General features: G+C 41.9%; 1 protein-coding gene across 3 annotated transcripts in view; it reads right to left on the bottom strand.

Annotated features, from left to right (window-relative positions):
• The window catches only part of TDRD3 (tudor domain containing 3), a 264,997-nt gene that overhangs the window by 135,463 nt on the left and 105,024 nt on the right, over nt 1-24,510 (bottom strand). For all 3 annotated transcript variants that reach the window (XM_039481181.1, XM_039481191.1, XM_039481200.1), the window contains one exon: nt 6,057-6,217. In XM_039481181.1, the coding sequence (XP_039337115.1) occupies nt 6,057-6,217 (161 nt within the window). The remainder of the gene's footprint in view (nt 1-6,056; nt 6,218-24,510) is intronic.

The following is a 24,510-nucleotide window of genomic DNA, read 5'->3' as shown; positions in this document are numbered from 1 at the left end:
CCGGCAAAGCAAGCAGAGGCAGTAGCAGTCTTGGCACATCAGTTGGCAGACCCAAGGGGGTTTCTGTGATCCAACCCGTCACACCATCCACCAGTTTAAGGAAGACAGAACTCTTGCAGATAACGTGAATAAGCACATCCAGGTGGGTGTCTTCATGGACAATAGACAGACTTCAGTCACCCTTGTATTCACCTCAGGTGAAGTCTAGCATGTGAGTCATGTACATGTAAGCAACCATACGCCCCTAGTGTGTCAGGCAATCTCTTGCAGTAGTCGGAAAGCGAGCCTGAAGAGTGATGTGCAAGTCCAGAATCACTTGGAACCTGGTCTGAGGCAAGTTCCTGTAGTGGAACTGAAAACCCGCCAATAAACTCATTCTCCTACATGGTGTACAGGACTGACTTGTTTTTGTTGATTAACAGGTCAAAGATGTCAAAAATGGACTGGATTTGTCTGATTATGTCCTCCACGTGCTGACTGGAGCAGTCTCAGATCAGCCAGTCATCCAGACCTGAATACTGATTTTTCTGATATAAGCTGTCACTACTGCCATACTTTTTGTGAAAACCCTTGGGGCTGATGACTGTAAACTCGCAGTGAGCATCTGTGAACCTGAGGAATCATCTGTCACCCAAATGGACAGCCACATGAAAATAAAGCATCGCTCAAGTCAATAGGAGCATACTAATCATCAGGATCTAAGGAAGAGATAACAGAAGCCAGAGAAACCATGTAAAAATCTATATGTTCAAGTTTCAAGTATCTAGGATAGCCCTCAAGTCCCCTCTGGACTTGGGTATGAGGAAACACTGAGAATAAAACGTCCTTTCTCTGATGATGTGGACACACCCACTGTATGGCTCCTGACTCAGTCTGTTGCGACAAATGGGCCTATAAATTAACCTTAATTCTAAAGCTAACTGGTGGAAAGTAAGTAATGGTTGATGAAATTGTTACAATAACCTGTTACATAAAATTGTTTAAGAAAAGATTTGAGAAGGAGACAAAGACTGAATTAATTTAAACAGAAAAGGTTGACTGATACTACTAAAGAACTGTGTTACGATTATGACTGGTAAATAAGAATACTAGGATATTGGAAATCAATGGATGAATAGGAATGCTTCAAAAATTCAGCCTAATTGCTGGGCAAAATAATGGGAGGATGGACCATTCCAGTCACCCTTTTTGTGGCCCTTCAAGAGAGGCCTGATGGAGAAAAAAAGAAACTTTTCACCACCATGGAAGCTGCAGCAGAAGAACTGTTGGCATAGCAACAGACCTTGATACTCCAGTGGGGATGCATCATTGCTGCACTAGTGAGGTCATCAAGCTGATACATGTGAGAGCCTGCTCTGTCTTTCCCTCCCTCTAGTATCCCCTCCCTTCTATCCTCCACTACTTTCCTCCTGTCCACTCTCTCAGATTTTGATCTGATCCTGCAATGAACTGTATTACTCAGCACCAGCATGGGGAGATGAGGCGTCCCATCCAGCTCTGCTCAGCCTGAAATGGACCACTGAAGGAGAGAGATAGGACTGATCTAATCAGATGCTGTCCCTGTCCAGGGAAGAGAGCCTGGGGCCAGAGCAACAACTGTTGTGACCAATCTACAGCATCCATCCATGACTGACCAGCCACACTATTATCCTGTGAACATTAACAAAAGCCGCATTTCTACCATCTTTACCATCTCTTCTCCCCCCCATGTGTCTCTGTTCTGTCTAAAGCAAGAAAGTGACTATCATTCCTGATTCAGAATTGAACAACAGAACTAACCCTTTTTTCCCCACTAAGAAGGATTATTTGACAGATTAAGAAATGGGCCAATATTCATCTTCTTTACAAAGAAAGTTTGACAGATTTTAATTAAGTTTGTTCTGCAACATTCAATTTCAGTTTCATTGAATTTTACCTTTTCTTGATTCCTTTCCTTTTGTTCATTTTAATCAATAAACTTCTAACCTTTAGCATGAACTTTCTAGTGTGTCGCCGTGGTATTAAGGAGGCTGAAGTCTCCATATACCAATCCTCATATCTTGTTTAACACTGATTAATGTTGGATAGTGATATGGTCATGTAAACACCTTTAACCCTTTGAGTCCATATAGTTCATCTAAATTAAAACAAGACTGTATTGTTTGCTTGAGAATAGCCTCATGAGATTGGTCTCGAAAAAGGGACAGGAAAGGGGTATGGGTAAAAGGGACAGAGAGAAACTGCAGATTGTATCCTAATCCCACAGTGCTCAGAACTTCTCAGTCTATTATGATGATGATCCAAGCACTGAGGAAATAAAATGGCCTGTTTCCAAGGAGGAGTAGGACAGGGAAGATTCTGATGGGTTTCATATGCTGACCTCAACCAAAGAGTCAAACAGATGTCTTTGACGTACACGGCTGTTTAGATGAAGCTAAGGTGGAAGGAGAAGGTGATCTCCTTCAGAGACTTATCTCTTCTTCTAGCCTGGCCAGGTTGTCTCAAGGGATATAATGACTGCCTCTGCTGATTCTAAGGGTGGTATTATTTCCGGTTTGGAGATGGCAGGTAGATGCCCAAGGACCTGAGAGTATCTCTAGAATCCTTAAGAAAATGTAGAACCTCACTCATTTTTTCAGAGAAGCATTTGCTGGACTTCCATAGGTATACCAAAGGATTGCAAACCACGAGGAACAGTACATACCGTATTTTTCCGTGTATAAGACGCCCCCTACTTTTTTAACCCCAAATTCAGGTTTTTTGTTTTGGTTTGGTTTTTTCCCCCTCCTGCTTTGCCGCTCTGGCCATGCCCCAGGTTTTTTTTGTTTTGTTTTGTTTTCTTTCCCTGCTTAGCCCCTCCAGCCACGCTGCAGGTCCCTCCCCCCGCTGCTCCGGCTGCGCCGCAGGTTTGATTGTTTTTTTCCCCTCCTGCTTTGCCGTTCCGACCATGCCACAAGTTTTTTTGTTTTGTTTTCTTTGCCCTCCAGCCGCGCTGCAGCTGTCCCCCCCGACTTTGCCGCTCAGTCCGAGGAAGAGGACGTGGAGGTAGGGCTAGAGAGGACGAGGAGGGCCATGCACCCCAGCTGGTCTCCGGCGGCGGCCCTGCCCGGCTCCTGCTGCATCCCTCCCTGGCCGCCCGACTCCTGCTGCCCGTCCGGCTCCCCGTGTCCCCGGCCGCCCGCTCCCTGGCTCCCCGTGTCCCCGGCCGCCCGCTCCCCGGCCCCGCTTCCCTGGCCGCCCAGTCCCGCTTCCCCGGCTCCGCTTCCCTGGCCGCCGGCACGCCGCTGGCTCCGCTTCCCGGCCGCCCGGTCCGCTTCCTGGCCGCCCGGCACGCCGCTGGCTCCGCTTCCCTGGCCGCCCGCTTCCCGCCCCGCTTCCCGGCTGCCCGGCCCCGCTTTCCCAGCCGCCGGCCCCGCTTTCCTGGCCGCCCAGCTCCGGGTCCCCGTCCCCACTTCCCTGGCCGCCCGGCCCGGCTTCCCTGGCTGCCCGGTTCCAGCCCCGTCCCCGCTTCCCCGGCTGCCCGGCTCCAGCCCCGTCCCCGGCCGCCCAGAGAGAGGGCAGGGGAGTTCAGGGGTGGGGTGGGGTGGGGGGTGGATAGGGGTTGGGATTTTGGCAGCTCATCACTGGGTATGGGCAGTTTCCCATTCCCGCGGTTCTCTCCTCGGCTTACTTCCGTGTATAAGACGACCCTCAATTTTTAGTCTAACTATTTTAGGAAAAAGTATAGTCTTATACACGGAAAAATACGGTAGTTATCACCGTTGCTATCACCTTTGCTGCTGTGTCAGCCACAACTAGGTCTGCTTGGAAAGCTGTTCTTGCCATCACACATCACAAATGCCTGGAACTCCTCCGGCAGTTTATCATGTCCCAGTTGGAGAAATTATACCTAGCCAAAAGTGCTTGATGACTGGCTATACCAGTGCTTCTCAAACTTGGGTCACTGCTTGTGTAGGGAAAGCCCCTGGCAGGCCGGGCCAGTTTGTTTACCTGCCCCGTCCGCAGGTCCGGACGATCGTGGCTCCAACTGGCCGCGGTTCGCCGCCGCAGGCCAATGGGAGCTGCTGGAAGTGGCGTGGGCCGAGGAACATACTGGTCACTGCTTCCAGCAGCTCCCATTGGCCTGCGGTGGCAAGAAAGAACTGATGGGCGGGCGGAGAAGTTCCAGCCTTTATACCCTTGGCTGTGAGTACAAGCAGATGCAGGGGACACGTGCTGGCCCAAGAGATACCGCTATGGGAAAAAACTCTTGCTTCAGTGTACTGGGTGTACACAACTGTAATGTGGAATGTATATATGCAATCACCTGAATAATTTTAATTATTACATACATAAAATATACTTACATGCTTATTTTACAAGCAGGGAAGCAGGAAGAAAGATATATTTAAAATAAGTTTCACGGGCAAAATATTCCTGGATCTAACTCTGCTGTCTTTCTGCTCACACATACTACTCCTAGGGCAGGGGATGGGTCTAGAATGGATAGTATATTTGCTCCAGGTTTTGTTATCTTCACAGAAATTTTAGGTCTTTGAACAGGTCATTCAGTGAAGGAAGAAGAAAACATGAATGTTGAAATTGGTGTTTTTCAACAGTACAAATGACTTCCTCAGCAAGCATAAATATTGTGCTGCTTTTCAGAAAGTGTTCTTTGATGAACAAAACCTCAGCAGCAATGACTCGAACAGAAATAGCCTATATTAGTGCAATATCCTAAGGCTGAATGTCGTACAAGTGAAACTAATTGAGAGAAGCATCTCTAAGACTGAATTGTTATCGCCGCTGCATCAGTAGAAATGGAGCCTGATTTTCTTTTCTTTTTTTGAACCAAAATTATCCATAATACTAGACATTTTGCAATGTATATGTATGACAAGACGTAATGGATAATAGTTGAACCAACTTCAGTAAGAATCTAGGATACAGATCAACTAAACCACAACTTGAATTAATAACCAATAGGTAAGCAGAGCTCAACAACTGCAATGGCACAAAAATCAGACTAGTGAAAGACCCTTATATTCCTACAGGGTGATAAGATTTTTCCTTCCTCGAATAAAAATGTGGAGTTAGATAAGGTTTTGTCATGGTTGGTAGTGGTATGGCAACTTCATATCAGTGTTTTCACAGCATGCACTGAGACCTATTTATAGCACTAACCAGAAAAATGCAATTTATAGTTCAAGTCACTATGCATGACACATGATCTTTTGGAGGGGTGGAGGAGAACTGCATTTCCATCATTCTTGCTCTTTCAACGTGAACACCCTATTACTTTTCCTGAAATATACCATGATCAAAAAGCAGTCACTAGCTAGGCAGCTGATGAACCAGGAAACAAATCAATCTTGTAAGAACACAATGCAAAAGTCCATGTCCCCAAAACTTTATCATTTGCCTTTCTCCTACCCCATGGATATTAGAGTCTTGGTCCCTAAGCTTTCCCCCAGAGTCAATCCAAAGCCCTGTTACTCATGGCAGATAAATAAAACTAAATACGTCTAAAAATTGTAAAAAGAGATGCTTATGAAAGTGTTGCCATTTTCATGGGCTATAAAATTAAATCTTTCTGAGTTTCTCTTCTCTCCATGTCTAGTTAAGATTCCACAATTAAAAAGCCTCAAAGAAATGCTTCTGATATATTGGGGAGCAACTTCATCTACTCATCTCTTGTATGCATTTTACCTGGGTTGCCTGACATTTCACTATTTTTCAGGTTTCCTCTTCATCTCAAATTTATCAGACAATTGTCTCTGACTTCTCTATTTATTCTCTGTGGAACTTAAACATAACAAGTACAAGGAAAATTGCAAGCTCTCTGACATGGCAGGAGTAAAAAGCAAAAGCTATGATATTTTGGGGATAAAAACCAAGAACAACAAGAGAAGAAAAGGGAAAAAGGCAATGCAGTCAGGAACAAAAAGGTCTATTGCATTGTAAGAATTAATTCTGCTTATTTTTTTGAGTTATTTTGACAAAGTGGGAAATATTTTGCATATTACTGATTTTTCCATTAATCCTATATAATGTGTAAATGTTGCAACAAAGACTCAGTGAAGAAAATTGTTGTTCACCTTATTTTTGACATGTAATTATATTCTATTGCTATGCAGCTTGTGTGTCCATCAGTCATCTGCAAACGCAGCATTCTGGGAGCAGCCTGAGATTCTTCATTATCCTTTGGTGCAGCAACATTGCGTATTTTTTGTATCTGCAGGACACATGGGCCTTCCAGCTATAAATACAAAATGAAAAAATGAAAAGTGAAAACATGAAAAACTCAATCACGTTTTTCTTTTTTTGTTTTAAACATTGAGATTTTGCTACACAGTGTTGTCTAGCCATACAAACTGAAGCCTATAGGCAAAACACAGCCTAATGGTCTGCAATTTCTGAAACTTCATGTTTTAGACTATCTTGTACATAAAATGAATTTGCAGAGAAGAGGCAGTCTTCTACATATATACTTGTTACAATGCCAATTATCTGAAGGGGATGAAGAGTATTTAAAAAAAATGCTGTGAAAATATTGTCACTTTCAGATTATCATGGAGGCCAAACACTAGGATTTGAAAATGCTATACCACAGGTTCCCAAAGCCAGAGTGCAGTAAAGTGAACATCAGCTGGCTTTACAGACCAGCTGGCTTTAAAAGAGCTGTATTCCAGCTAGTTCTGGCAGCTAAACTAAGGACATAGGGTCTTCAAATAGGGGGGTTAACATATCGTATGGCCCCCAGAAGACATTAGCAAAATTCACGTAACTAAATTCAGTAAATCCATGTTGCACTAGCTATCCCACAGAAAGAATCTCATTTTGCTCGACTTAGAGTCAGGGTGGATTTATATAAATCCAAGTGATTTAAATCACCAATTTTAATTATGATTTCAATGAGCAAGCAGAAAACCTTGCTTTAAATCATTTTTGTCTTGTTTTGCATTTGTACTTTTTATTTATTTTCCTAACAAAGGTTGGTACAACCACTAAAACATGTTGATACACAACCAAATAGAGCTCTTAGCCAAAAAAAAACCCTAAACTGCATTTAGTGTAACCCAGAGTATACGCTATATCTATACACATTTTATTTAAGCAATTATATAACTTAACATACATCTATTCAGATGCTTAATTTTTACATTTGTATTATGTTAAAAAATAGTAAACAATGCATTTCTTCTTTACCAGATGATCATTCTTCTTGACTCAAGATTTGTGCCAAGTTGTATTAAAATGGACACTGGAATTCAATTAAAAATGCACAGTAACAGCATTTTAAATTTGTTTTTATTAAATAAAATTACCTTAATGTGCTGGATACATAAGAAAAAAAGTTTTAAGAAAACAAGTTTTGCATTTAAAACTAAGCGATTTATTAAACAAAGAAAGTATTAATTGTAGGTAGTGTCTTGATGGTCGTCATGGCCCAAATTTTCAAAGTTATTTAGGTGCCTAAGGATGCAGATAGGTGCCTACCGCAGTGGTTCCCAAACTTGTTCCGCCACTTGTGCAGGGAAAGCCCCTGGCGGGGCAGGCCAGTTTGTTTACCTGCCACGTCCGCAGGTTTGGCCGATCATGGCTCCCAGTGACTGCGGTTTGCTGCTCCAGGCCAATGGGAGCTGCTGGAGGTGGCGTGGGCCAAGGGACATATTGGCCGCCACTTCCCGCCACCTCCATTGGCCTGGAGCGAACCGTGGCCACTGGGAGCCACCATCGGCCAAACCTGCGGACACGGCAGGTAAACAAACCAGCCCGGCCCACTAGCAGCTTTCCCTGCACAAGTGGCGGAATAAGTTTGGGAACCACTGACCTAGAGGAATTTTCTGAAGTGCCCAAGAAGGTTAACTACTGTTAAAATCTATATGAGTTAGGCACCTAACTTGCTTAGACGTTTTTTTTTAAATCTCCCTAGACACCTATCTGCATCTTTGAGTGCCTAAATACTTTTGATAATCTGCCTCCTTGACTTTCAAATTCTTAGAATTAGTAGATGTCATTTTCTCCCACCTGTTTTTTATTCATAAACTGAAAAAGGAAAACAAACTATCCTGCTTTTACAACTCACAGTTGGGTTCCAAACTTTAATGAATTACTCCAAATGAAGAAAATATTGTCTCTGCGCCTGCTAGCTAAACTGAAATAAAAAATAATTAAGGCAAAAGCTTTCCTGCACAACAGAAACTGAAAGTATTACATTTGAAAAAAATCTAAATACCAGCATTCACTCTGTTGTAAATGTTGAAAATAATATAGATACTGAATGCAATATGTGACACTGTAACTTATTTATAAAGCTTGCATACACTTTCCTATTGATGTACTCCGTTGCAAGGTGGTCTGGTGCCAAAATTGGAATGTTTGTGCCATCTATCGCCCCTCCATAGTTAGGGAAACCCATTTCTGCAAAGCTGTCCACTATTTCACATACATTTCTCAGAGTCGCGGTCCTTCATAGCAGAATGCAATTTACTGCCCTGCACACTAGCATTAATGCAGACCCAATGGTCAACTTCCCCACTCCAAATTGATTCACAACTGACCAGTAGCAGTCTGAAGTTGCCAGCTTCCACCCAGCAATTGCCACACACTTCTCTACCAATAAGGCAGTTCTCATGGTGGTGTCCTTGTGCCGCAGTTCTGAGGCAAGCTCCGCACACAGTTCAAGGAAGGTGGCTTTCCGCATCCAAAAGCCACCATCCTTCCTGTAGCCACTGCTCTTCATCCCACACCTGCATGATGATACAATTCCACCATTCAGTGCTTGTTTCCCAAGCCCAAAAGCGACGGTCTAGTCTATGCAGCTGTTCTGTGAATACCAAAAGCCATCTAAAGTTGCTCCTATCCATATCACACAGAATGTTGGGCACCTGTGAGTCTTCTTCAGTTACGAATTTCACAATTAACTGCACTGCCATCCGTGATGTCTTCATGACAGTTAACAGAGCACAAGAGAACAGTGTGGGACCTATCCCTTCTCACAAAGATGCTGGGGTGCACAGCAAAGAAAGGCTGTTGCAAAAATACTGCAAAACAAAGCCGGAACCCCATGGAGTGCTGGGACAGAAAGCAATGCATCACGGAACATTGAGCCGGGTCCCAAGATGCACCGCAATCCGCTCTCCCTGCCCACAACACCTAGTGGCAGAAGGTACTGAGCTGAACTGTCGGATGCGTACCCACAGTGCATTGCCCACATTGTCAATGATGGTGCCCCACTGTGGACACAATCTGCCAACAAAGGAAGCAAGTGTGAATGTAAGATTCTGATTTTTATTATGTTGACTTTTGGTTGTCAACATCACTTTTGTCAAATTGGTAGTGTAGACATGGCCTTAGACTTCGAAACCCATCAAAGCAGAAAGAGGGCTGCAGATAGTGTATTTCTGGTAAACAAAAAAAAACAAAACAAAAAATTTTCTCTTTTTAAGAAGGAAACAGAGAGCTCTGAGACCCATCATTTAGCTAGAATGGAATTCGTGGATGCATTTGCAAGTGCTAATATACGTCGGAAAAACCTGATCACCCAAAGCTGGTGAGTTCATTCAACGGAATGTACAAAATGCCGGTTGCTTACCAAGTGAGACTAAGCTATGACAGGACGACCTTCCAAAGGTTTTTGCTACACATTTTGAGAAGATGAAGTCTCAAATTAATCCATTTGAGTCTTTTGCAATTATTTTGGATGAGTCCACAGATGAGCAAGACAACTATGTACTGCATGTTCTGTTTGATTTTATTTCTGACAAGGTCAAAGATGTATAGACAGGAAAGCTAACAGTGCTTACCGACTGCATTTATTTGGATGCCGTTAACTACACTACAGTTTCTCAAGCAATAATTAAAACCATTTCAAAATACAGTGCAAACTTTGACAAGGTATCTGTTTTCATAAGTGACAATGCAACTTACATAACTAAATCTTTCAAATCGGTTCTCCAAGTTCTAATGCCAAATGCTGCCCATATTACATGTAATGCACATATAATTTCTCTTGTCAGTGAGCTGTGGAGATGCGAGTTTGGTAAAGTTGAAAAACTGGTCAGCTACATTAAATAGATCTTTTAACACTGCCCTAGCTGCAAACTCTGATACAGGCAGCACATTGCAAACAACTGAAATTACTGAAATTGGGGAACAAAAAATTGCACTTCCCCAAGAGCCAGTAATTACTTGTTGGAATTCCTAGTTTCGGGCTGTACAATACCACGCAGCTCACCTGAAGTACTACTCTGAGTTCGTCTCAGAAGAGCTGACACTGACACTGAAAACGTAGGTTTTAACACAACTGTCAACCCTTCTAAATGATGCTCAGCTGAATGAGGAAGTTCAGTTCGTTGTCATGGACTTATGCACTTAATCACTTGGTTTGAATCTGGACATGTCACAATCCACCAAGCATACAACAAAGTAATGAACGTATTGTTCTGGGCTGAAGCACAGTCAAACGAAAATCGCTCTGACAAAGCTGAGTTAAATGCCAGTGCTCAGCAGGTGTCCTCACGCATAGCAAAAATGCCCAGACAAACACTCTACTGCTATGGAGAAGAGTCAATCGATATAACAAAAATGGCTCAAAAGTTTCAACAACCTGCAGCAGGGTTCCTAAAAGCAGTGTGTATTTTTGACCCTGCACAAATGCACCTTTTGATGGCAGATTTAACCTCACTTAATGCAATTCCTGGCTTTGATAAGAATTGTAGGTTGGAGATGCCAGCTTATGAAAATATTGTCAAAGAAGCGAACTGTAGTTTGTCTTTGCTACAGTTCTGGAACTCGGTGGAAGGCAGAATCTCCCCCATCTTGCAAGTCTAGCTCGGCACTGACAATTACAACAAATTCCATGGATGCAGAGGCAGCAGTGTCTAAACATGGACAGGTGTTTTCAGCACAGAGACAGGGAATGAAGAAAGACATGATTGCTGGATGCTCCATGCTGACATTCAATTAATGACATTTGAAACCAGAACATTTTTTCCCCCGCACTTGTTTTTCATAGAATCCCAGAAGAATCATAGAAAATTAGGGTTGGAAGAGACCTCAGGAGGTCATCTAGTCCAACCCCCTGCTCAAAGTTTTTGTTAACTTAAGGCTGTGGTTCTCAAGTTTGAGGTTACCAACTGAGACCACTACACTACAAAACTGTCTCAGATGCCCGAATCTACCAATCAGGGAGTTGAGCTTTGAGTGTTATTTGCTGTTGTAAAGTGTCAATCAATGAACCCTGTCAAATTCACATAAATTTTATTTATTTTATTGAAACAAGCTAATAAATGCATCTGGAAAGGGAGTACACCCTGTACAGTCACCCCTCCCCCTGCGGATGCAGAGCAATGGGGGCAAGAAATGGGAGGGAGGGTTGCAGAGCTTTTTGCAACCGAGAGAGGTACCCAAAGAGCCACCAAGGGCCACGCACTTAATTAGCAGAGCCGCCCAGGTATGCACATTGCACTCAGCAGCGTGGCCAAGGTGGGCCGGGAAGATGGCAGTGGGATGAGGTGGGGAATAGGAGGATGGTGAAAGCAGTGGGGTGAGATGGGGGGTGGTGATGGGGGAGCTTGGAGTATGTGGTGCTGCCAAACACCCCTGCCTCCCAACCCCAAGGCTGCGGCGAGGCCAAACAACCCCCTCCCAGCCTCAGGGCTGCGGCAGGGCCAAACACCCCCAGAGCTGCTGCAGCAGGGAGAGAGGACTCCCCCAGCCCAGGTGCTGCTTTTCGGGGTCCTCTCTCCCCACCACAGCCCCAGGGCAGCCTGCATCCCAAACCCCTCATCCCTGGCCCCACCTCAGAACCCACACTACCCACACCCCAACCCTCTGCCCCAGTCCCACCACACATAACCGATATATTGATTCACATAAAATTAATTCCGCACATGGATGGGAAAAATTAGAGGGAACACTGGTTGTCCCTTCCAAGCCAGCCAGGAATAGCCCTAGGAGCCCCTGGCTGGGGTGCTCCCAGCAGCACAGGTGAGATCTGACCCACCTCCACCCCTGAGAACTCCTGAGGCTGAAAGAAGCTCTGCAGTTGCTGCTTTTGAAGTCCAGCTCTGAAGGCAGCACAGAAGTGAGGGTGGCAATCCCATGACCCTCCTACAACAGGTTTGCGAACCCCCTCTCCCCTGTCCTCCAATCCCTTTTTGGGTCAGGACCCCCACAGTTACAACACCATGAAATTTCAGATTTAAACATCTGAAAACATGAAATTTACCAATTTTCAAATCCCATGGCCGTGAAACTGACCATAATGGACCATGAATTTCTAGGGCCCTAGTAATAATATAAAGACTATATTATAATGCACATGCACAAGGGGGATGAATTAAGATTGTACAGTCAACCTTAATTCTGGCATTCCCTTTATTTTTCAAGCTTAATAATATTCTAGTAACAGAGGTTTTTGTGCTTAATTACATATAAACTCCCCACCCAAATAGTGAAAACTTAAAAGTGCAAAGCTCCATTAACAAACTAAACCCCTAATAAAATATATACTTGTAATATCTGTTTACTTAATTAATTAATGAGTTTACACACCTTTCATAAACTGGACACAGTACTCCAAATGAGGCCTCACCAGTGCCGAATAGAGGGGAACGATCACATCCCTCGATCTGCTGGAAATGCCCCTACTTATACAACCCAAAATGCCATTAGCCTTCTTGGCAACAAGGGCACACTGTTGATTCATGTTCAGCTTTTCGTCCACCGTAACCCCTAGGTCCTTTTCTGCAGAACTGCTGCCCATCACAACCACCTTAAAACACTACTGGGATTGGACAGGAAATATGGCTTTGAAGCACAGGACTGAAAGTAAGGACTTCCAGGCTCTGTTCCAGGTAATGTCATGTACTCATTTTGTGACACTGGGCAAGTCACTTTTGGGTTTATTTTCAGAGGTCCTAGGCAGCTGCAACTCCTATTAAGTTAACCTCAGGCACTCAGCCTCTTTACAAGTCAGCCCACTAATTTCGGGGCTCAGTCTCTCCATTGGTACGGTAGGGATAATAATACTATTCTACCTCATAGAGCATAAGCCTTAACTCAATTTTCGTAATGCTTTGAAATCTTTTGGTTTAAAGTACTGCAACTGAAAAGTACTTTTAACTCTATGTTGAGAGTTCCCCAGGCAAGGAGTATCTACTTGCCTTTATCACAAACATAATAGAAAAAAATATCACCTGCTGTTACACAGCAAGACACTGAATCTTGAACACTGGCTTCTGAAAATTATATGAGGGGCACATATTTTTTAAATGGTCTGATTTTAAAACAAACACTTGAAATTGTTAGTGATTTTACATTTTAATGGTAATTGCAAAGTTTAAAAAATCAACTGAAAAGATAACCATTATAGAAACCATTAGAAAAACTAACATACGGAAACAAACTAGATAAGAAAAGCTTATACTACAGATAGCATCCTTCAAATATAAAGCCTCAGGTTTTCCTTTCCTGTGTTTAAAACGAAATTAAAAGGCAAAACCTTCACGGATCAGGTCAATTTAGTACATGAAGCAATATTACTGAAAAAAATTAAGAGTAAAATGTATCAAATAGCTTTCTTCCAGCAAAGCACCTGTTAAAATATGATCTCCTACCTTTTCCTTTACTAGTCTTAATCTAATCCATTAAAAAACACAAAAACAAACAAACAAACAAAAACCTGCTAGCTCTGTAACTGCAGATCTCTGTCAATTTTTAGGTTATTTTTATAATGTATTCCTAGCTTGAAGCACATAGGACTCTCAGACATACCATTTCATCACAGTAAACTATGTCCACATCTTTCCTGCATATCAAAATACACCTATAATTTAAGGTTTTGGTGGGGAGGAAGAACTCACTATTGATGCAAAAATGATATTAATCAAATTATTATAACATTTTTAATATTAGGTCATTACAAACTTGTTTGTGCCTTTACAAGTGTGAGGTTGCACTCCATATACTTTATGGAAATACGCTTATGAGTATGACGTAAGTGGAATATGCTTCCCACTAAATACCCCTTCTATGGTGTCATTAGAAAGCTTGTAATCTACTAAGTGACAGTCCCAAGGCGATCTCTGTGACCGAACCCGTCACAGTGGCGTAGTAAACAGGATATGTGCACAGGTGATTGCTTTGAGACACTGGTAATGATTTTAAGTGAGTTTTGAGTGTGGTGGCTGAAGAACAGACAAAGGAGTTACTGGTTTGTTATTTTCTGTTTGCTTATTTCGGCTAATGGAAATAGGGACAGAAAAGTAAGCAAAATGAGCAAGAGTGAAGCTCAGAAGAAGCTAGAACTGCACAGGTTGCAGATTACTGAGAAGGAAAATGAACACAAAAGGCAGATGGAATTAAGACAAATGGAAACTGATGCGCAAATTGCCAGGGAGAGAGCTGTGCACCAGCAAGCCCTGGAACTCAGGCAGCTGGAGGCTGATGAAAAAAAGGCAGGAGAAGGAGAGAGAGTTAAAAGACAAAGCAACTGAGGCCCAGAAACAGGCTCAGATTTAAGCACAAAAAGCTTCCCTGGAATTAAAAGACAAAGAAATGCAGGCCCAAATTGAGACCCAGAAGCATGAACTGGCTATAATGGAGTGGAAGAGACAGAACTCTTCAGCAGCTGGCTTCACTTCCCCAAAAATCCACAGATGGGAACGGTTATGCCCACTATATGATGAATCCAGTGATACTGCAAAATATTTCATCACCTTTGAGAAACTGTGCACTCTCCATGAGATTCCTGAGGATCAAAACATGACTACTTTGGTTGCAAAATTGACTGAAAGAGCTCTGGACAGAGACACTAAGATGGCTATTGCTGATGCTTCAAACTATGGTATATTTAAGGAATTGGTTTTGAAACAGTTTCAGATTACATCTGAAACCTACAGGGTTAAATTCAAGAGCCTTAAGAGGGGAACTGGATTAAGTAATGTGTCTTATGTAAATGAAATGACAAGATGGTGAGGGGAAAAGACATTACAAGCTTTGAAGAAATGTGTGATTTTGTTGCTCAGGAGCAGTTCCTGAATATGTATAGTGACCATGTAAAACAGTACTTGTGGGACAAAAAGGTGGATGCAGTGGGTCAATTAGCTAGGTATGCAGACTCTTATGAGCAATCACAAGCTGTAATTAAACATAAACCACTGGCAGAGGGGTACAGGGTTGGTGGAAAGCAGAATCACTGTTTTACCCCTGAGGAAAAGGACGCTGGGCATTCACCTCCCCATTTCCCTGTTATTCATCCCAAGTCTCCTGTACAAGCAGAGGATCCCAGAAGGTGCTAACATTGTAATTCCACTGAGCACCTGAGGAGTAAATGCCATGGGCTGAGTGGGAACAAGCACCAGGTAACACATGAAACTGCTGCTTCTCAGAGCACAGGGGTATCCCAGGCTACTGCCTCTTACCACACAGGATTTGTAAAGGTTGCTTCTACACAACCAAGCAGTGAGCATATGCATGCTGTTAAGCTTAATGACAAAGTTCTCCAAGGTTGGAGGGATACTGGTGCAGAGATTTCTGTAGTCAGGAGGGACCTGATCCATGAGAAGGATTTGTTACCAGGAAGAATGGCAGAATTAGAATTGGTGGGAGGTTACAAAGTCCTTGCACCTTTAGCTAAGGTACACATGGAAACTGGTGATTTGCAGACTGAACTGACTGTCGCAGCAGTGGCACACAATTTTGCACCATTTCTACTGGGGAATGACTTTTTTGATGTGGCAGAATCTGTCCCAGGGTTTGTTAGCAGCAAGAAGGAATCTTGTGCTGAAAGCCCTAGATGGGAGGGTGAAGTCACATGTGCTGCTGGCAAAATGGGAGAGTGTTTCTTTAATTGCGCTGTGGCAGTAGAACATGGGCTGCTGGGGGCAGGGATGGTTGAGACCAGTTCTTATAGCCCTGGGGCTCAAGGCAGGTCCCTGCAGGAGGGGGTGGATAGAGCCAGCTCCTGTCCTGTGCATCTCCTGGGGTAGGGGGATGATCCACCTGGTAACAGGGGGGTCTTCCCAGCAGCTGACTGCCAGGAAGCTGCAGGTCAGCACGGGACAGGCCCTACTCTAGGGTACACAGGGACATGTATCCTGGAGGGGAGAGTCCACCCAGCTGACCTTTTGGAAACAGAGGGTGGGGAGACTCAGGGGATCTTACCAATCCAAAGCATTCCATTGAAGGATGTTGTTCCTGCTACACTTGTAAGAGACAAAACTGTCTCTTCAAGGCAGAAGGAAGAAAAACATTGCATTTAGGAAGTTTCACAAGCGGGGGTGAGGCATGACACAAAGAGATTCAGACGGAGGGGCCGAGGGCAGACATGGTTGTACTGCACCCTTTCCTTGCTAACATCCCAAACACATACCTGAATTAAGAGAGCCTTCACCAAAAAGACAAAAGACTCTGTCTCTAAACACCTACCATGGTACACAAAGGAATTGGGAAATGCAATAGACACTAAACAAGCTAAACTGTGTGAACAGAGCCTGTCCGCCATGGATTTGCTGGTTATCTGTGTCTTTGGCTACTTCACCTATCGGTCAAGACAAAGGAGTTAATATTAATGATAAATGCTTTGAAGATGTGTGGCATACCTGATTTTTGGAAAAAACTTTTATACATGCTAGGGATGGTGACAAGACAATCCCATAAGAATGTTGCTTTTCAGCTTATCCCTGTAAACAGGCTGGAAGCTTGGCACAGCAGCAAAAGCATAACAGGCCTATGCTGCTGTGCGGAAGGGGAAATTGAGGCACGCTGCTTCATGGCACTGGTGGCTAAATGCCAAGACACCTACACTTTAGCAGATATTGCTATCTGTATTCTGTTAGCAATACTATACCCCAACACATTTTCAGGTCCTGGGGACCAGGAACCAAGAACTTTGCAAGAACCCCTATGAACAGCACTATAGTGTTTGATAATGCTGGATGGGGGTATGACCAGAGCTGAACCAGAATTTTAAATGTACTGCCTCCACCATGGATGCTATCCAAGTCTCTGACAGTAAGTTCAGGAAGAGGGTGTGATGTTGCACTCCATATGCTTTGTGGAAATATGCTTATGAATATGACATAAATGGAATATGCTTCACGCTAAATACCCCTTCTATGGTGTCATTAGAAAGCTTGTAATCTACTAAGTGTGTTCATCCTATTTGTTTGCATTTATTATTTCTATATCTGGAGTTAGGAGAATAAGATATAAACTTGTATCACTGATGTAAACATATTAAATGGAGGCCGTTAACGGTGCTCCAGAAACAATCAGTTGTGAATAGCCTTAGTTACTTGAAAGCCTTCTTAAATCTGGTACCTTTCCATTTAGAAGGAGGGCTACGGACCCAGAGAGACAAAGGAGTCTCGCTGCATACCAAAGCTATAAAAGGGGGTGGAGCAGGAAAAAGGAGGCCAGTCGTGAGAAAAACCCGGCTTACCACATGAGATGTCTGCTGGAACTAACAAGAACTGTACCAGGGAAAAGGATTGGGCGCAGACTAGGAAGGAGTCTAGTCTGTGAAAGAAGCTTATTGGAACATCTCTGAGGGTGATATATTGCCTGTAATCAATTTCTTAATGTATTAGGCTTAGACTTGCGTGTTTTTGCTTTATTTTGCTTAGTGACTTACTTTGTTCTGTCTGTTATTACTTGAAATCACTTAAATCCTACTTTTTATACTTAATAAAATCACTTTTGTTTATTAATGAACCCAGAGTAAGTGATTAATACCTGAGGGAGTAAACAGCTGTGCATATCTCTCTATCAGTGATATAGAGGGTGAACAATTTATGAATTTACCCTGTATAAGCTTTATACATAGTAAAACAGATTTATTTGGGGGTTGAATCCTATTGGGAGCTGGGTGTCTGGATGCTGCGGACAGATAAGCTGCTGAGCAATTTTAGTTAAAGTCTGCAGCTTTGGAGGTGTGGACCAGACCTGAGTCTGTGTTGCAGCAGGCTAGCATGTCTGGCTCAACAAGGCAGGGTTCTGGAGTCCCAAGCTGGCAGGGAAAATGGGCTCAGATGTAATTTCAGCACGTCAGGTGACAGTCCCAAGGGGATCTCTGTGATCGAACCCGTCACAACAAGTATGTTATAGCCAAGATATTTGAAAACCTGCATATTTTAAATAGTTTTGTTATAAAAAAATCAAATTAACCAAAGAGATTTCCAGGAGGCTTCTGCTTTCTGATGTAACAGAGACAAGTAAACGTCAGGGAGGTAACTCCTCCTGGGCCATAAAACCACATTTATTACTCCTAAGGGTGTTTATATAAAATCAGAAAAGCTGCATTTTTAACTTTTTCTTGCTTTACATTTTCTGTGCCAATTACTTTTATACTATGTTTTGAAAAATGGATGTATGCTTGGTTGGTATGATGGGTGCTTCAAACAGAATGTTTGATAGGAGTTTTAAATGTAAAGACTGTAACTGGTAAACACAATTTCGTCAAAAGGACTTCACGGAGAATTAACACTGGAGATTCTTATCAAACCATAAAACCGAGAGGTAAAGTAAGCCCAGCCTTCCTCTCTTTGCAAAGAAAAGCTTCTAAGAAAAATATGTGTAGTTGGAAATGTTTTAAACCTTTCGTTAATTTCTTAAACGCTGAAATGGCAAATATCCTTGTGAAATGCATACTTGCAAATATGCTAGCTAAATGCAAAGCTCCGCATAATTCCTAATATCATTGCAGTGTAAATAGTAAAATGCTTTATTCACCAACATGGAATATAATGATCTTTCTTAACTAATTACTAGTGTAAAAAGCCATTTAAGTACAGAATATTTATACTAATGGAGAATTTATTACTGGCTTTACCCTCACCTACCTCAGGAAGACAAGAAGAATCATTTTTCCAAAAACTGTTATAAAGAATCAGCAATTTCTTTAATAACTATTTAAGCTAAAGACTCTTTTTAAGAATTACTGAATTTTTTAGAACACTGTTTAAAAAGAACTAAAAAACTTTCTATAAAGAACTGGAGTGTTTGGACATTTTGAAAATAGAAATTAATTTTCAGCTGGTCTCTCATAAAATTAAAGAAATATCTCAGAAATGGAGTGAATAAAAAGAAAGTTAAAATTAACTTTAAAGATGTCCTGAGAATTTCCCGCCATAAAGACAAAGGAAATATGATGTCAAGAAAGAATGACAACCCTAATGCATATATGAATTAACAAACTACATGTTCATAAGATGAAGGGGCAACACAGGACAACCCAATGGAAGTTAATCAGCCAAAGACAGAACGACAGCAACCATCTTTAAATCTAGAAAACCCTGGAAGAGGTCTGTTTTCCTCTAACTTCATGGGCAAAGGAAGAAGAAGAGTATTTAGAAAAGCTCTGAAGTGAGCACTCCTCATACAAACATGCTCCCTGATAACCATACTCAAACACACACACACACACCCCTGCTAACCTATTTAAATAGCAAGCATGCATCAACTTATCCCATTCATCTCTAAAAGCAAGCTACCATAGACAACTAAGAAAATCAGAGAAGATTCAAGAAGAAATCAAACCAAGAACTGTTCCCAAGATTTCAGCATGGATTGGTAAAAGGAAGTTAACTAAGACACTTTCAAAGGATTTGATTTAAAAATGTATGTGATTATTTTATTGGGATATGGAAATGCTGTTGTAACTTAATATCTTAATAGTTTCTCCTTTAAATTACCAAATGGTTACACCATGTATTCCTGGAAAGGAGACAGGGGCTAAACACTGTTGAACAGAGAACTAGTGGAATTTAATCATCTTTAAGAATCTTAATATTTGTAATTAGCTGTTTCAAGACAGCTCTTTGAATGGCTTCTTCCAAGTAACTGATTTAAATAACTTCCTTGATTTCATAAGATTGCTTATTTTGCCCTGTTCTAAACTGTCTGGTTATTATTAATAGCCAACTGGATCCTCCTACCCTTAAACAAATTCTTTTGCTCAATTATAAACAGCTTAAGTACCCTCCAAGATGTAATCTCTGTTAAATACTCTCTGAGAGGCATACAGAAGAGATTTTAACAGAAGTAACCAGTTTATCATTTGGGTTCTAACAGTTTTGTTTCATGTTTTCTTCTCCACGTTTTAATAATAAAATAGCCCTAGTTAATAATTTATTGTTTTATTTGGCTTTAATTGTGGCATCCTCAACGATATGTAAAAGAATACCTGGGATTAATGCAGTGGGAGTCACACCCCTGAAATGGCAGCAAGAGAAACAATTCATAAGCGCTGACCTACCATTTCTTGTTTCTCTAAACTAAATCTTTTTAGTCATTTTAAAAATAAAATGACTTGGTATCCAACAATTTAAAATTACCCCTTTTGACCCCACATGTATTTATTAAATTAAAATATTATCATACAATAGCTCAGAATTGTAAATTAAGCTAAGTATTGCTCAGTTTCCTTTTGTTTTGATTTATACACTTGTTCAATATTAAGGAGTGCTTATCCTTTGCTCAGAGTATTCCTTAAGTTTAAAAGTTCAATTATATAAATAGACAAATGCACTGACCTTCACTGAATTAGCATATATGAGCAAATGAAAACATACTATAGATATTTATGATTTTCCAGCAGAATCTCCCTCACACCTGCAGCAAACAAAGAGGCAAAACCAGCATGTCCAGAAGGTTAATAAACTAGAACTATTTTGGACCATGGCTCTAGATCGGGGTCAGCAACCTCTGGCACGCAGCTCGCCAGGGTAAGCACCCTGGTGGGCCGGGCCAGTTTATTTACCTGCCGCATAGGCAGGTTCGGCCGACCACAGCTCCCACTGGCCGCGGTTCGCCGTCCCAGGCCAATGAGGACGGCAGAAAGCGATGCGGATGAGGGATGTGCTGGCTGCGGCTTCCCGCCACCCCCATTGGCCCGGGATGGTGAACCGCGGCGAGTGGGAGCCGCGATCGGCCGAACCTGCCAATGCGGCAGGTAAATAAACTGGCCCAGCCCGCCAGGGTGCTTACCCTGTTGAGCCGCGTGCCAGAGGTTGCCGACCCCTGCTGTAGATAAAACACTGGTACTCCCATTACATCAGTCAAGAACTGGTTTTGGAGGCAGGTGCTTGACATCCTTCTCTCAGGCACATAAGGCTGTCCATATTACAATGTGTATTGATTATCAGCAGACAGAAGGACATTAGTGCTCTCCTTCTGAATACAAGTAATAGATGCTACAATTCTAGGCAGGTAGGGAAGATACAAAGTATATAAATGTAGCAAATAAGTAATCTAGACAGATGAATATATTTTAACTATTTTATTTCACAAGTTGATGCCTGTGGGCCCTATGTCATGAAATGATTTTATTAGACATTATTATCAATACCTATCTTTTATAATTCAGGTTATGTTATAGGATGTATAACTGGCAAATGGAATATGCACAACTGTTTCCAAAACTGCTGTTGTACTTCATTCCTAAATGCCTGAAATGCATTATTTCATCTGTCCCCAAACTGGTCTGCAGAGTTCTTTCTTGTGGACCACAGAGTTGACATATCAAATTGGTTTGGCTTCTTCTTGTATCCAATGTCATGTAGGGTTTTCTTAAAGACTTCCAAGCAAAAGCAGCTTCATTAGAGACTAATGATGCATAGAAGAGAAAGTGGAAGTAGGAGCTGTTCAAGGGAATGGAAGCAGCAGCAGGACTGAAACTACAGACAACTATCAACCCTCCCATCCCTCCTACCCCCTTGGGTGTGGAGTTAGAAATCATTGCCAGGTGATTAATATGCAGGGGAGCCAAGGAGTAGGCAACACAGGCTGACGAGAGAAGAACAGAATAAATCAGATTAGAGATTAAATGAAAAGCAAAAGGAGACTGTTTCCCTAAAATGAACACCACACTTAAGCTGTTAATTAGTAGTAGTATAATAGTACCTAAGAGTCCTATACATAGACCAGGAACCCACTGAGCTACGCGCTGTATAAGTGTCTTTTTTTTTTTTTTTTTTTTTTAAGATATCACGGCAAAGGACAGATTTTTAAGGAGGGATTTGAAGAGCAATCAAGTGGCTTTGTGGAAGTTTAGAGGGAGCATCTCCCAAGCATGAAGGGCAACATAGAGAAGCATGCAAAGGTTTGTTTGAATATATAACAGTGCGCGCTCAAAGCTGATGTCATGGGCCTATCAGAGGGTTTGTCTACACTTACATTTTATAGCGCTCTAACTTGCTGGCTCAGGGGTGTGAAAAATCACCCCCCTGAGCGCAGCAAGTCTGAGCACTTTAAAGCACTAGTGTAAACAGGCTCCCAGTGCTCATAACTAATCCCCACTTGGAGGTGAATTACCAGGAACGCTGCGAGACCTCTCTCCCAGCGCTCGCGTGTGATCATACTCACACTTCAAAGCGCTGCAGCAGGAGCATTCCTGCGACAGTGCTTTGAAGTTTCCAGTGTAACCATGCCCAGAGAAAAATCCAACCTTTTAATGCTGAATGAAAGGTGATTGAAAGAATAAGGATAGGCCATGAAGGGCCTTGAAAGCGAAGACATAAAGCTTATGTTCAATACAATAGAAAAAAGAGGGAGCTAATGGAGGGAAGCAAAGAGAGAGGTGACTGGGTCAAAACCACAGACTAGGAAAATCATCTCTGCAGCAACATTCTGAATAGATATGAATAGGGGAAGACTGCTTTTGTCAAGGCCAGAGAAAAGGATGATGCTGTAATCAAGACATGAGATGATGAGATCTTAGACAAGAGTTTTAGCTGTGAGAGTGGATCTATAAAAAAGGACATATCTTAGAGATGTTATATAGAAGGAATCAGCAAGACTTAAACAAATCCTGGATGTGAAGACCCAGAAGGAAGTCCAAGTTGAAGATAACATCCAGGTTACAGGCCTGAATGAAAAGTATGATGATTGTCTTGTCCACAGAGACCAAGAAAGAAGATAGCACAGATGGCTGTGGGCTGGGGAGGGTGCATTAAGAGATCTCTTTTAGCCATGCTGAGCTCGAGCCATCAGCTAGACTTCTATGAGATATCAGAGAGACAGGCAGAGATATTAGTTTGGACAGAAAGAGTCCCATCTGGAACAGAGAGGTACATCCATGAGTCATCAGCATACAGATGGTAGTTGAATCTGTGTTTGCAATGAGCTTACTCAGAGATAAGGTGTAGAGGAAGACAAGAAGGTGGCCCAGGAGGAGAGTCCTGTGGAACAGCCACAGAAAGCTGGAGGGTGGATGAGGAGGACCCAACACTGGAAAGGTGACTAGAGAGGTACGAGGAGAACCAAGAAAAGAGACTCAGAGAAGCCAGAGTATAAAATTTTGAGAGGAGGAGCATAGACCACTGTGTCTACGGTGGCTACCAGATAAAAGAAAATGAGGATGGAGTATTGGTTTTGACATTTGGTTAAGAAGTCGCTATACACATTGATGAGAGCTTTGTCAGTTGAGTGCAAGTGCATTCAAGATGAAAATAAATACTTACCTAACAATACATTCTTATGTAAGCAATTACTGTAGATGTCACAAATGCTACATAGTCAAAAGTGGGATAGCGAATGAGAAAGGAAGAGTTCCACAATGTGATCTTCCTAACATGTGGCTCACATTATGAAAAATTAGACCATCCTGTATTACTTGATTGATTTTACCAACTAATGTATATGACAATCAAAAAAAAATGGCCAGTGAAAGCTGAGGAAGGAACAAAAATATACAAACATGTATGCTGCTGATGTGACTTAAATTACTACAGAAAAAGTAGGAAACCTACTATGTAACTTTAAAGAGAATGCATAGTAATTACAGGGTAACTCGTAACTCCAGTTAGGTTTGATTACTGCCAAAAGCACCTCTCCAATCAATTATCAGAAATGAAGTTCCTTTTTAGCACTTTTTCTGAAGTGAATGTTTAACTTGTAACAGAAAACTAAAGAAACGCTTTAAACATGCCAACAATAATAAGCATTTCACAAGTCTTATTTGTATTTAATTCAAGATGCTTCTTGGTTATTCATTGCATATATGCATTTGGCGGAGAGGGGGATTTTTTTTAATTTTAAGCTAATGTAGCCATCTGGTGGCTTATGTTGGTAATACAGATTTTAAAAACCATGCAAAACATATATAGAGAATAAAATGTGTGTGTTAATACACGCAAATACAATGAGCCTATGTGCCACTGATTATATTTGAATTCCTGTGTCACGCTTGTCTGTGACAAAATATTTTATATGGACTCTGTGCTTTCTTTCAAGGTATCTTAACTGTGAATAATTCTTAAGACTTAAATCTGCAAATCTCTGTGTCTGGGCACTCACATTAGTTATTTTACAAAAAAAGTCATTTCCCAAGGAAGATTAGATTAATTAGAAATGCATGTATTCAATATGCAGACAGTTACAGCTGATCTGAAAATACTTTACAAAATAATCTAGAATCTTTTAATCATGTGTTAAATTCAAAGAAGAAAGTAAAAGTGGCACTCCTCCCATAAATAGATTGAAATGTACTTTCTGATTTTTTTTCTCAAGTTCCTCTCAGTCACAAATTACTGGTTATGGCTT

This window comes from Mauremys reevesii, linkage group 1, assembly GCF_016161935.1.
Source record: "Mauremys reevesii isolate NIE-2019 linkage group 1, ASM1616193v1, whole genome shotgun sequence".
NCBI classification, from domain to species: Eukaryota; Metazoa; Chordata; order Testudines; family Geoemydidae; genus Mauremys; species Mauremys reevesii.
This window is presented reverse-complemented; position numbering and strand designations above follow the sequence as displayed.